Source organism: Megascapheus bottae, chromosome X, assembly GCF_031878675.1.
Source record: "Megascapheus bottae isolate mThoBot1 chromosome X, mThoBot2.hap1, whole genome shotgun sequence".
NCBI classification, from domain to species: Eukaryota; Metazoa; Chordata; class Mammalia; order Rodentia; family Geomyidae; genus Megascapheus; species Megascapheus bottae.
In genome coordinates this window covers 28,629,273-28,644,191 of record NC_143547.1, presented here as the reverse complement: position 1 = coordinate 28,644,191, position 14,919 = coordinate 28,629,273, and the positions used below count along the sequence as shown (strand labels likewise).

At 40.0% G+C, this 14,919-nt stretch overlaps 1 protein-coding gene across 1 annotated transcript in view; it reads right to left on the bottom strand.

The window, feature by feature from the left end:
- The window catches only part of Jade3 (jade family PHD finger 3), a 113,263-nt gene that overhangs the window by 44,724 nt on the left and 53,620 nt on the right, over positions 1–14,919 (bottom strand). The window contains exons 5-6 of the mRNA XM_090325613.1: positions 6,466–6,523; positions 4,956–5,041 (exon numbers count right to left, since the gene is read on the bottom strand). Of these exons, the coding sequence (XP_090181739.1) occupies positions 4,956–5,041; positions 6,466–6,523 (144 nt within the window). The remainder of the gene's footprint in view (positions 1–4,955; positions 5,042–6,465; positions 6,524–14,919) is intronic.

The window sequence follows — 14,919 nt, the reverse complement described above, 5'->3', positions numbered from 1 at the left end:
GCCCTAGGAAACTTTAGAGGATAAATTACAGGGGAAGCATGGTATAAGAATTACATTGGGGACCGGGGGGTTTGGCCTAGTTGTAGAGTGCTTGCCTAGCATGCATGATGCTCTGGGTTCAATTCCTCAGTACTGCATACAGTGAAAAAAGGCGGAAGTGGTGCTGTGGCTTCAGTGGTAGAGTACTGGCCTTGGTCTTGAGGAAAGCCCAAGGACAGTGCTCAGACCATTACATTGGAGGGGCTGAGAGTTTGGCCTCGTGGTAGAGTGCTTGCCTAGCACGCAGGAAGAACCCAGTTTCATTCTTCAGTTACCACTTACACAGAAAAAGCTGGAAGTGATGCTATGGCTCAAATGTAGTGCTCTAGCCTTGAGAAAGCCCAGGGACAGTGCTCATGCCCTGAGTTCAAGCCAGGACTAATGAAAAGAAAAAAAAAGAATTGCACTGGTGTAATAAATATCAAAGAAATTACATAGGGCTAGGAGAGTGGCTTAGTGGTACAGTGCTTGCCTTAGCATGCACAAAGCCCTGGGTTCAATTCCTTGGTACCACAGAAACAGAAAAGGCTGGAATTGGTGCTGTGGCTCAAGTGGCAGAGCTCTAGTCTGGAGAAAGCCCAAGGACAGTGATTATGCCCCAGGACTGGCAAGAAAAAGAAATTATATAGGCAATTAAGCCCCAACACAAAAAGAATAATTCATGTTCTTCAATGACTAACTCCTAGTAAAAAAAACTTAGGATTTGAGACTTCCACTGTCATCCCAGACCTGTAGCGTCAGAAAAAAAAAATAAATCCCCAACTCTGTAAGACAATAAAGGCAACACAGGAAAGCAAAGCAGAAACTTTACACAAATTGTCAGAGAAGCCACACGCCAAACTGCCAGCTCAGAGACAGGCATCTGCAGGGAGACACAGGGAAGAATACTTGCTTACCTAAAGCAGAAGCCACACTAGGAACTTTCAACTAGAAATTCTGATGAATCGCTGGAGGCCAAATGGGGATTACAAGCTAAATAATGAAGGTTTTGAGGGCTGTAGGCATAAGGGGGTTTGTGCCTTCTTATAAACTTTTTCCAAGAACTCAACCAAGAGGGAAGATGGGTGGAGGTAAAGGCCTGAGGAAAACTCTTGATTGGTGCTTGGTGGGTGTCTGGTACTTAAAACCCTTGCTACTTTATGGGAAACACATCTATGTAAGGAGAAGCTCGGAACAAAGACTGAGAACACTATAGGATCATTGCTGAATGCAGATTAACTCATAGGGGGAGAGGCAAAAATGCTCTGCCAGTGAAGGCCATCTCCTCATACCTTTCACTCAGGGATACTTACGAACTCCAAAAATGAGGAATTACTCAGAGACTAGAAAATATGTCTCCTCCAGACCTTTCTACCAAGTGAAAGCCTCCAGTTATAATAACAAAGACTAACAGCTGGTGGTGCTGTCAGAGACAGTGTTTCTTGAAGACAAACATAAACCACTCTACAGCCAAGAGAGGAAAAAAACACGAATTCTAAAGTCTACTGCCCAAATTAATAACAAATTTCGAATTCCTTTTGTTGATGGGACTCAGAAAGGACAAAACTACTTTAGGAGACAGTCTGGCAGTTCCTCAATTGTTAAAAATAATTAATTGTGGGGCTGAGAGTGTGGCCCAGTGGTAGAGTGCTTGCATAGTATGCACAAAGCCCTGGGTTTGATTCCACATACACAGAAAAAGCCAGAAGTGATGCTGTGGCTCAAATAGTAGAGCTTAGCCTTGAGAAAGTCCAAGGACAGTACCCAGAACCTGAGTTCAAGCTCCATGACTGGCAAAAAATAACTATAATCAAATACTTCTACTCATATGTATGTCCAAGACAAATGGAAAAATATCTTCATACAAAAACCTGGATATGAATGTCCATAGTAGAACTACTCATAACAGCTAACAGGTAGAAGCAAACCATATGTTCATCAACTGATGAACAAAACAGTATAATTTGCATGCCAGTAGCTCATGCTTGTAACCTTAGCTACTCAGGCGGCCAAGATCTGAGGGTCACTGGAAGCCAACCTGGGCTGAAAAGTCCCTGAGATTTCTTACCTCCAATTAACTACCAGAAATTCACAAGTGGTGCCATGGCTCAAAGTGCTAGAGTACTAACCACCTTAGGCAAAAAAGAGCACAGGAGGCCAGGAGTATGACCTAGCAGAAGAGTGCTTGTCTAGCATGCACAAAGCCCTGGGTGTTTGATTTCTTTTTACCACATACACAGAAAAAGCCAGAAGTGGTAGAGTGCTAGCTTTGAGAGAGCTCAAGGTCCTGAGTTCAAGCCCCAACACTAGCAAAAAAAAAAGGAGCTCAAGGACGGTGCCCATACCCTGAGTTTAAGCCTCTAACTGACAAAAAATGTGGTATACTCATACAATGTAATATTATTTGGTCACAAAAATGATGCACTAATTTATACTATGATACAGATGAATCTTGAAAGCACAACATGAAATCAAAGAAACAAGACAGGAACACACATTGTATCACTCCATTTATAGGAGATATCCAGAATAAGAAAATTCATAGAGATGGAAAATAGATCAGAGGTTATGAGGAGCTGGACATAGGAAAGTCGAATTAGGAGCTTTCTTTCTGGAGTGATAAATACGTTCTAAATTTAGAATGGGTTCTAAATTTAGTTGGTGATGCCTACCCAAATGTGAATAAACTAAAAGGCACAAATTGGACACACAAAATAGGTAATTTGCTATGAGAATTTGTTGCAGAATCATGGTAAAAACATTACTTTTCCCTCCAGTTCTGGCACTTGAACTCAGGACCTGAGCACTGTCCTTGGGCTTTCTCAAATCTAGAGCCCTACCACTTGAGCCACAGCACCACTTCCAGCTTTTTCTCTGTATGTGGTACTGAGGAACTGAACCCGGGTCTTCATGCATGCTAGGCAAACACTGACTGTACCACTAGGTGAAACTCCGGGCCCCATCATTTTGGTTTTTTTTTAAAGGGTAATTATTACATTAATGGGTATCATGGGTATCAACTGAGAGGTATTTACATCCATTCTCATCAAGCAATAGTTAGGAACCAATTACCCTCAATATGATATTAGAAGAGATAGGTCTGTAGCCTGGGCTATTATTATTGTTAATCGACAATGCACAGTACCTCTCACTATCCTTGCCTCTACTATTAGTAGAGGCAACAAGGTATGAATTTCCTCCCCACCAAGTAGTAACTTGTTTTCTAGAGAGATAATCAGAGCATAAACAGGGAACCTAGGTATTCTTCAACTGGTAGGGTCAATACCACTGCTCTGATTACTGCAGGGTATTGATAAAAGAGAAGATTTAAGTAACACTCAACATCCTGTAATATACTAAAAGAAGTCCAGGGTACAAGAGGAAAATCATTCATCCTAGTAACTGGAAATGAGAAAAGACTATCAAGAACAGATGTCAGAATTATCTGGCAAATAGATAAAATTACTTCAATAAAAACAGCTTGTAATTGGGCACCAGTGGCTCATGCCTGTAATCCTAGCTACAGGATTCAGGAGTCTGAGATCCAAAGATTGCATTTCAAAGCTAGCATGGTCAGGAAAGTCCATGAAGTTCCTATACAGAAGTGGAGCTATGGCTCAAGTAGTAGAGAACTAGCCTTGAGCACAAAAGCTCAGTGACAATGCCCAGTCCTCGATTTCAAGTTCTGGGACTGGCACACTTTTTGAAAAAAAGAGTGGGGGTTAAGAAAATATAATAAAGAGCATTGAGTTTGGCCTAGTGGTAGTGTGCTTGCCCTAGCACACACAAAGACCTGGGTTCGATTCCTCGGTACCACATACATAGAAAAAGCCGGAAGCGGTGCTGTGGCTCAAGTGGTAGAGCTCTAGCCTTGAGAAAGCCCAAGGATAATGCTTAGGCCCTGAGTTCAAGCCCCAGGACTGGCAAAAGAAAAAAAGAAAGTATAATGAAGAGGAGAAATTACTCAAAGTACTTTGTATAAACATGGAAATAATAACAGTGAAATCCCTTTGTGTAATTAATCTATCTAAAAAAGAAATCATAAACACTTGGAAACAAAAATAGAAAGTCTTAGCAAAGAAATATGCACTATAAAGAAAAATTTAAAAACATGACTGACCCCTCCCCCCAAAAAAGACTAAAGAAAGACTAAAGAAGTCTTTCAAACAAAAAGGAAATAACAGGGCCTAGTGGTAGAGTGCTTGCCTAGCATGCACGAAGACCCGGGTTCGATTCCTTGGTACCACATATTTAGAAAAAGTCAGAAGTGGTGCTGAGACTCAAGTGGTAGAGCTCTAGCCTTGAGAAAAATTCAAGGACAGTGCTCAGGCCCTGAGCTTAAGCCCAGGACTGGCAAAAAAACAAAAAAAGGAAATAACAAAAAAAAGGAAAATCGAGCTGGGTGCTGGTTGCTCATGCTTGTAATCTTATTGTTATCTTAGCTACTCAGTTGGCTGAAATGTGAGGATCATGGTTTAAAGCCAGCTTGGGCAGGAAAGTCCATGAGACTCCTCTTCAAAAAACTACCTAGAAAAAGTCAGATGTGACACTGTGGCCATGTGATAGAACATTAGCCTTGAGCACAAGCAGGGTCAGGGACAGTGCCTAGGCCCTCCCTGAGTTCAAGCCCCAGGACAGGGAGAAAAAAAAAGAAACAGAAAGATTGATGCAGTGAATTAAAAAGAAAAAATGACCCAAGACTTCGGAGAAAATGAAATTACCAAAGACAAGGAGATCACATTATGATGAAAAGTGTCAATTGGTCAAGCAAATACTTCTAAATGTGTAGGCATCTAAAATCAGCTTCCGAATATAAAAGGCAAATCCACTGGTATATGTGTTACTTTGTATGCTTTCAGATTCTGGGTATTATAATTATGTAGGTAGGACATAACTTGTTTATTTTTTAAGTCTAAAAACAGAATAACTGATCTCACCTCAGCAGGTTTCTTTTGTTCTTTTTCAGTTTTTGATTTGATTTTGTTTTTATATATTTTTCCAGGAAAAAATGAAGTAGAAGGACCTGAAAAAGACAATTAGAAAAAAATAACAAAATGTAATAGCTACTACTGTAACTAAATGTCATCCAAGAAAATTATGAAGAACATAATAAAGGGGCTGGGATTTTGGCCTAGTGGTAGAATCCCTGGCTAGCATGCATGAAGACCTAGGTTCAATTTCTTGGTTCCATACACATAGAAAAAGCCAGAAGTGGTGCTATGGCTCAACTGATAGAGCTCTACCCTTAAGAAAGCACACAAGAACAGTGCTCAGGCCCTGAGTTCAAGCCCCAGGATTGACAAAAAAAAGAATATGATAAATAAGACCATGGTCTCATACTACTAAAGAAAATAAGACAGTTTCATATGACGTTTAATCATATCTGTAAGTCATCTCCCAGAAGACAAACATTTCAAACAATGTCAAGGCTAAAAAGAACCTTAGTATAACACCTCACAGTTTTTGAAATAATACATTTCATATTCCATCTTGAAAAATATATCTGCAAGAAACAGCTAGATAAATAAAAATGTGGAGCAAGTTATCTGTGTAACTTAAGTACTTCATTGAAGGCTAGTATTAAAGCTTTTTACAAGTAATTGACCCATAATCAAACATTACTAACTAATCAAACATTCTTACTGGAACCTTACATGCAAGTAGAATCAGGGCCTGCAGTTTATTTTCTCATTTTTTCCCTTTCCATAAAGGCTCTATTATAGTAAAACTAGACTTGGCTTTTATTGTTTGGTTAAATAAAGAGTAAATACCAAATGTTATATGTCATACAAAACCAATTCTTTTTTTTGCCCAGTCCTGGGGCTAGAACTCAGGGCCTGGGCACTGTCCTTGGACATTTTTGCTCAAGGCTAGCATTCTGTCACTTGAGCCACAGCACCACTTCTGATTTTTTTTGTGTATGTGGTTCCTGTTGCTGTGGAATCAAACCCAGAGCTTCGTGCATGGTAGTCAAGCACTCTACACTAGGCTATACTCCCAGCCACAAAAACAATTCTTTTTTTTTTTTGGTCTTTTGTGGAGCTTGAACTATGGGCCTGGACACTGTCCCTGAGCTCTTCAGCTCAAGGCTACTTACTACCTTTATTCTTGAGCCACAGTGCCACTTCTGGTTTTCTAATGGTTAACTGGAGAAAGAGTCTTATGGTCTTTAGTGTCTGGGCTGGCTTTGAACCACGATCCTCAGATCTCAGACTCCTGGGTAGCTAGGGTTACAGCATGGCAACCATGTTCAGCTAAAACCAATACTTATACCTAAATTGCCTTTCACTAATTAAACTTAAGCTTAAAAAGACCCTGGAGATTTCTTCCCTGAAACATTTTTAACTATTGAAAGAAGTATGAAATGGATTATCTTCAAGTCAAACACAAAATTCTCAATGGGTACATATATAGAGAGGTTACCAGCTGCCAGCCAGTCCTACTCACAATCGTCGGAACTCTCGCTGCTGCTAGAAGGCTTATTGCGCTTCATCTTGCGAGTATCCTAGAGAAGAGAACAAAACTGAATTAAACAATCAATCTACACTTGTCCCAAAGGGCAGTTGACACTGTCCCAGTGACCCCATACATAGCAGCCATCAAATTATACAAAGTGAGTAATTTCTTCTAAGAACAATCTCAAATGTCCTAGGGTAATGGAAAAAATACCATCAAGTCCTACAGTATAAAGTGTGTTAAAAGATTAGGTGAAGGTACATATAGAGCTGAAGCAATAAAGTATAAGTGCCACTGGGGCTGTTTGTAGCTAGCTCTCAAAGCAGTCATGAAGACAGGGTTGTCAAAAGCCTAGGTTGCGACTGGAACCGGTGGCTCCTTCCTGTGAATCCTAGTGACTCAGGAGGCTGAAATATCATGGTTCAAAGCCATCCAAGGGCAGAAAAGTCCATGAGACTCTTTGTCTCTAATAAATTACTCAGAAAATGCCAGAAGTGGAGCTGTGCCTCAAGTGAAGAGCACTAGCTTTGAGCAGAGAGGTGAAGAAACTAAGTTCAAGTTCTAAGACCAGGGAAAAACAGCCACGGTTGAATGATATGATTGGCCGAAGAAATAGTAAGTGAAATACAGCCCATTTTTTGGAGGGGTTGGTTGTGGGATTTGAACTCGGCCCAGGCACTGTCACTGAGATCATCAAGCTCAAGGCTAGGGCTCTACCATTTGAGCATCAGTGCTACTTCTGGTTTTCTGGTGGTTAATTGGGGATGAGTCTCACAGACTTTTAGTCCTGAGATCCTCAGATCTCAGCCTCCTAAGTAGCTTGGATTACAGGTGTGAGCCACTGGCGCCCAGCTCACATCCCATCTTTTTTTTCATATTTTTATTGTAATTAATAGAAGGGTTCATTATGTTCATCAGATAGAAGGTACATTACTTCACAAATATTGATATACTTTCTCATGTCCTGTTTCCCATTTCCCTCCCCTGCCCCCCCTCACAACTTGATTTCACCCTTCCCTCTCCTATTTCAAACAACCAATTAAGCATACATAAAATATATCAGATAACAAGGTGAAATATTGTAAAAATATGAGATAACCAAGGGACAGAAAAAGAGATGAGAGATAACATACTACATTAAGGACAACAATCACTCATTATATGGCTTTTGTTTCTATATCCTGGAGGTCCTCAAATTTAGCGTCATACTATATGGCCTTATGTATCTAGATTTTGTTCTATTGTGAATCTCTGCTAGGAGATCCCAAGGTTCCTATTGATTTTGACAAATGAGGGAGACTATTGGGCCTATGTTCCTTTGATTCTGGCTTACTTCACTTAATATGAGTTTTTCTAAGTGTTTCCATTTCCTTACAAATGGGGCAATGTCATTCTTTCTGACAGCATCATAGAATTCCATTGTGTATAAATACCATATCTTGTTGATCCATTCATCAACTGAAGGACATCTGGTTGGTTCCATATCTTTGCCATCTGTAAGAGCATGACTGCAAGCCTGGTGTCAGTGGCTCATGCCTGTAATTCTAGCTACTCTGAAGGCTGAGATCTAAGGAGCATAGTTTGAAGCCTGCCAGGGCAGGAAACTCTATGAGACTCATCTCCAATTAATGGCCAAAAAAATACAGAAACAAAGGTTTTGTTCAAGTGGCAGGATATGAGCTTTGAGAAAAAAAAGCCCATGGAAAGTATCCAGGCTCTGAGCTTAAGCTCTAGGACCGGAACACACACACACACACACACACACACACACACACACACACACACACACACACACACGCCATCATCACACTGCTTTTCTGAATGTCTTTTCTCTCACTTTCTTTCCCTGTTCTCATCGTTCAAAGGAGTAACCTAATCTGAAATCGTAACTACATATAAGTTGAAGAAATGTTTTTTTAAAGTCCATATATATCTTATAGTCCTTATATATCAGTGGCTTATGCCTGTAACCCTAGCAACTCAGTGTGCTGAGATTTGAGCACTTTAGTTCAAAGCTAAACCGGGTAGGAAAGTCTGTGTGACTATCTCCAATTAACCAGCAAATAGCTGGAAGTAGAGCTCTGACTCAAGTAGTAAGAGCACTAGTTTTGAGTAAAAAACTAAGGGACAGCATCTAAGTACTGAGTTCAAACACCAATACAGGCACAGAAACAGTCCTTATATTATTAAACATGAATGTTTTCAACTACACCTTTTTTCCTTGCCATAGGGTCTTGCTATACAGCCCAGTCTAGCTTTGAATTTCAAAACCCAGATCCCCCTGAAATACTGAAACTTTAGAAACATGTCACTGTCATTTAAGTTAGACACTAACAGAACTGGAAAAAATTAAGAACATGCAGTGATTTGGATAAAGAAATCTCTATATCATGAAGATAGTCAAAAAAGTACAAGTTTGCAGTATAGAAAATCCAAGAATCTAAGCAATAGTTCTTAATGGAAGGCAATTTTGATTTCCAAACCTAGGGGGCATTTGGGACTATTCGGAAGACATTAATTGGCATTTTGTAATTGCGGTTGCCAGCATCTGGGATTACTGCTACATATCCCACAAGGGTGGCCAGGAGCATGGCCTAGTGGTAGAGTGCATGCCAAACAAGCACAAAGCCCTGGGTTCTATTCTTGTGCACCATATACACAGATAACGCTGGAAGTGGTGCTGTGGCTCAAGTGGTAGAGCGCTAGCCTTGAGAAAGCATAAGGACAGTGCCAAGGCCCTGACTTCAAGCCCCAGGATTGGCAAGATGTATCCTTTCAAGGCACGAGACAGTCCCTTTACAATGCGCAGACTTAAATGGCCAATGTCAAGTGTCAAATTTGAAAAATGTTGTTCTAAAGTTATGAAACAAATTAATAAGCATCAAGAAGAGTATGGAAATGATTGATTTGCACTTAATCACTCAATTAAGTCACAAAGGAGCACTGCCTGAAACCTAAAGACAATTTTATCGAAAGGAAAACAGGACCTTTAACAATGCTCATGGAACTTAAGAGGACTCATCAGCTCAAGAAGTGGAACAAAATGAAAATGTAAACAGGTTCAAGAAGGACTAAGCTAAAACCAGGGAGGATAAATCTTGTACTTCAAAGAAATCCTTAAGTAAAGAAGCATCTGACGGTCGCAATCCTTAGGTTTGTAGGAAAATATATCCTGTATATTCATTATGAGAGGTAGACATTAGTTTGACCAATGGTCAGACAAGATTAGCTCCTTTCTTATTCCTTACCAGCCAACTCCTGCCCATGTGAACAAAGAGACTTTTAAACTTCTACTTAAAGTCCTGAGTGCTATAAATGTGTCCTTTGAGCTGACTGCCTCTGCTTTGAGGGTAACACTAATATCAAACTGGAGTCATGTCTGTGTTTTAATTCCAAATTTATCTCTCTATATAAAACAAGGCAACCTATCATTGCTTCATTGTCACAGGAAAACAACCTTTCACCTTCATGTCTGTTTACCTCACATATTCTTCATTTCAGTAGTCCAGAGAGCTAGATCATAAATATCTATCCAGAAACACAACAAAACAAACATCACAAAATAACACATGATATGTATTTTATTGCTTTTTCTTACCCCCCCAAATTTTTATATTTATAAAAAACAAACTTTGCTGTACTTTCTAAATGAAAGCCATCTTTGTCTTATCAATTTTTTTAAACATACATCATGTGACTCACTAGTCTCCAGAGCCCAGATTAGGCATCTGAAGGTCAGTTATTTGAATTCAAGTCTCTTGCTTTCTATCCACATCCCCTAACCACTCCTAGAGGCCAACTGTCTAACAAAGCCCTCAGAAAAATTAAAAGGACAGTGGCTTATGCCTCATGCCTGTAACTCTTGCTACTTAGGAGGTTGAAATCAGAGGATGAAGTTTAAAGCCAGCCCAGGCAAGAAAGTCTGTGAGTCTAATCTCCAATTAACCACCAAAAAGTCATTAAGTGAGGGCCGGGAGTTTGGCCTAGTGGTAAGAGTGCTTCCCTCTCCTGCACAATGACCCGGGGTTTGATTCCTTGGTACCACATACACAGAAAAAGGCAGCCTGAGAAAAAGCCCAAGAACAGTGAGTTCAATCGCTAGGACTGGCAAAAAAAGGCATTAAGCTCAAATGCAGGTTCTAGCCCTTAGCAGAAAAAGCCCAGCAATAGTGCCCAGACTCTTTGTTCAAGCCCAAGGACCAGTAAAAAAATACTAATAATTGACCAAAAAAGTAAATAAGAAAACATAAATTTATATCAACCAACAAGCATTACTGCCACCTACCACGAAGCAGTCATTAATATTCAATTAACAAGTGAAAAGCTGTGTCTGGAGGTATAGCACAAGATGTAGTCTCAGCCAAGGAAGCATGCTGGCTAAACTTTTTTTTTTGCCAATCATGGGGCTTGAACTCAGGGCTTGAGCACTGTTCTTGGGCTTTCTCAAGGCTAGAGCTCTACCATTTGAGCCACAGCACCACTTTCAGCTTTTCCTATGTATATGGTACCAAGGAATCGAACCCAGGTCTTCATACATGCTAGGAAAGCACTCTACCACTAGGCTAATCTCCCAGCCCTTGTTATCATTTTTTGTAAAGGACCAGGTAGGGAAGATTTTTGGGTTTTTTTTTGTGGACCATATGGTCTCTGTTGGAACTAATAAAATCTGCCATTATAGCATGAAAGCAGTACATAAACAAGTTAAAATGATAAATAAAATTTCATTATTCTAAAAAAAATCTCATTATTCTTTTTTTTGCCAGTCCTGGGGCTTGAACTCAGGTCCTGGGCACTGTCCTTGGGCTTTCTCAAGGCTAGCGCTTGCACTTGAGCCACAACACCACTTCTGGCTTTTTTTATGGTACGGAGGAATCAAACCCAGGTCTTCGTGCATGTGCATGCTAGGCAAGCACTCTACACTAGGCCAAACTCCTGGCCATTTATTATTCTTATATTTAACCTTTATATAAGTTTCATGTGTTATGAAATATTATACTTTCCTTGTTCTTCAACCATTGAAAGTATAAGAACCATTCTTCACGGTTCATAGGACATACCAAAACAAGTGACAAATTAGATCTGATTTACAAAACCAATTTGTTAAACTTTGGTCTAAATGATAAGAAACCTTCTGTTAGTGAAAGTGTACTGAGAACTGCAACAGTAATAACTGAATTACCAACCACTCTCCTTATACCCTCCCAATTTAATTTCTATCTCTAATCTCTTAGCTCACTATGGATAATAAAGAACTCTTTGGAAGACCTCTAATAGGCCTGGATGGCCTATTTTCTAGTGTTATTTTAACAGATTTTAATGGTTTTTACCTTTATTCTAAATTAAAATCTGAAAGACAAAGCTCCAGTTTGTGGTAGCTTCTGAAAAATCTGCATTATTCTATTTTTAATGTTTATATATACATTAAAATTAAGAACCTAGGTATATAGGCTTAACATCCTTTTAATTCAAAATTATCTTTAAGGAGTTTCAATTTAACACGTTGATGTAGACTTCGCATGTTAGGAATCATTTTTACTATAAAATATGTATAGTTTTTTCTCAAGATACTCAAAACTTTATTTTTCCAGTCCTGGGCCTTGAACTCAGGGCCTGGCCACTATCCTTGGACTTTCTCAAGACTAGAGATCTACCATTTGAGCCATAGCACCATTTCTGGCTTTTTTCTATGTATGTGGTAGTAAGGAATCGAACCTGGGTCTTCATACATGCTAGGCAAGCACTCTACCATTAGTCTAAACTCCTGGCTCCAAACTTTTTTTTTCTTTTATTCTAGTATTGGGGTTTGAACTCCAGGGCCTTGTTTGGCTTTTTCTATTTAGAGTTGTAACACTTAAGTCACACTACTTTTTAATGATTAACTGGAGGTAAGAGCCTCAAGTACTTTTTTTTTGCCAGTCCTGGGCTTCATCTCAGGGCCTGAGCACTGTCCTTGGACTTTCTCAAGGCTAGAGCTCTACCACTTGAGCCTCAGCACCATTTTCAGCTTTTTTTATGTATGTGGTACAGAGGAATCGAACCCAGGTCTTCGTGCATGCAAGGCAAGCACTCTACCACTAGGCCAAACTCCCGGGGCCAAGTACTTTTTATTTTTATTTTTGGAATACCATTTTGCTATGTACCCTAGGTTGGCCTCATCTTACATTCCTCCTGTCTTTGCCTCCTGAATGCAGGGATTACAGACATACACTACCAAACTCAGCATCCAGAATAAAAAAAAAATTGTGCTGGTCCTGGGCTTGAATTCAGGGCCTGAGCTCTCTGTGGGCATTTTTTTGCTCAAGGCTAGCAATTCACCACTTGAGCTATAGCTCTTAGTCTGACTTTGGGGTGGTTAATTGGAGATAAGTGTCAAGGACTTTCTTGCCAGAATTGGCTTTGAACATCTTGATCGTAAGATCTCAGCCTTATAAGCAGTCAGGATTATAGTGATTCCAGTGAGGCACTGGAGCCAGGCTTTGCTTGCCTTTTTAAAATTGGTCTTTCTTTCTTTCTTTTTTTTTTTTGAAAACTCACAGCCTGTGGCATAGCCTTTTTTGCTCAAGGATAGCACTTTACCACTACTACTAGAGCTCTCTTTCTGGCTTTTTGGTGACTATGTGAAGATATGAGTCTCATGAACTTTCCTGACTTGTCTGACCTCAAACTGTGTTCTTCAGATATCACCGTCCTGAGTAGCTAGGATTATAGGCATGAGCCTCTGCCACTGGGCCTCATTCATTCTTTAAAGCCTTATAACATTACATTTAACCAGAATAGAGTAAGATGTGTTGACTGCCTTCTTTGGAACGGGATGTTTGCTTTTTTTTTGGTCAGTCATGGGGCTTGAATTCGGCCTGGGCACTGTTCCTAAGCTCTTCAGCTCAAGGTTACCACTCTACCACATAGAACCACAGCGGCACTTTGAGTTTTCTGGTGGTTAAATGGTGATGGTCTCATGGATTTTTGTGCCCAGCTGGCTTTGAACCACGATTCTCAGATTTCAGCTTCCTGGGTAGCTAGGTTTACAGGTGTGAGCCACTGGTACCTGGCTACAAGTTTGCTTCTAAGACTATATGTCCAACTCCTGTCTGAATTTACTATCTCAAAATCTCATACTACAACTAAAAAATTATCTCAAAAGTTTTTTAAGAAAACAAGCATACAAAAGGGCAGTGAAGGGCCGGGAGTTTGGCCTAGTGATAGAGTGCTTGCTTAGTATATATGAAGACCCGGGTTTGATTCCTCGGTAACACACATATAGAAAAACCAGAAGTGGTGATGTGGCTCAAGTGGTAGAGCTCTACTCTTTGGAAGAAAGCCCAAGGTCAGCGCTCAAGCCCTGATTTCAAGGCCCAGGACAGGCAAAAAAAAAAAAAAGGACAGTTAAATCAGATTCCTAACACATTTGAAAAGTATCTATCTATTTCGGAAAGGAAATGACCCAACTTCTGTACTTTACTTTCCTTGGAAACAAAGAAACAGGTAAAATCTGCAGGCTTAGAATTAGTTGGGAAGTGGAATTCCTATTTATGGGCCTTTAAAAAAGTAAATGAGCTGGGTGTTCTTGGCTTATACCTGTAATCCCAGCTACTCAGGGGGCTGAGATTTGAGGAGCAGTTTCAAGTCAGCCCTACCACCAAAGTCTGTGAGCCTTTTATCTCCAATAAACTACTCAGAGAAAGCCGGAAGTGGTAATGTAGCTCAAGTGGTACAGTGCTAGCTTTGAGCACAGACAGGCTCAGGGACAGACCCCAAGTCCTGAGTTGAAGCCCCAGCACCAGGAAAAAAAAGCAAATGAGGTGCTAGCTATATGAATTATATATATTATATATTATTCTCAAAAGGTATTTATCACATCTGATGGTCCCAATTTTTCTTCAGGAACAGGAAGTTGTTTTTCCAGTACTTGTATTTTCTAGTTTCCATGACTAGATTCAGCCATTTTACTTTTTTTTGTGCCAGTACTGGGCTTGAGGTTAGGGCCTGAGCAATGTCCTTGGACTTTCTCAAGGCTAGAACTCTACCACTTGAGCCTCAGCACCAATTCCAGCTTTTTTTTCTATGTATGTGGTACCGAGGAATTGAACCTGGGACTTTGTGCATGCTAGGCAAGCACTCTACCACTAGGCCAAACTCCTGGTCCTCAGCCATTTTACTTTAAACAGAATTCAAGATACTTCTGAGAAGAAATAAAACTTCAATCAGTTATACTATTACTGATTCTGTAAAACAAATGAATGAGAACGTTGGAAAATAATGAGTAATATCTAGCTTTCTGAAAATTAGTTGAGTTCAGTCATTTATGTTGTTCATGCTCCAGTAACCCTTGAAGCCAGATTTGGATAAAGATAAGCACCTAAGACATTTGAGACAAAACGGCAAAAGTTACCCCTGAATGGTTTTAAATGCTACCCAAAGCAATCAGTACAGGATCTAATATAAAAG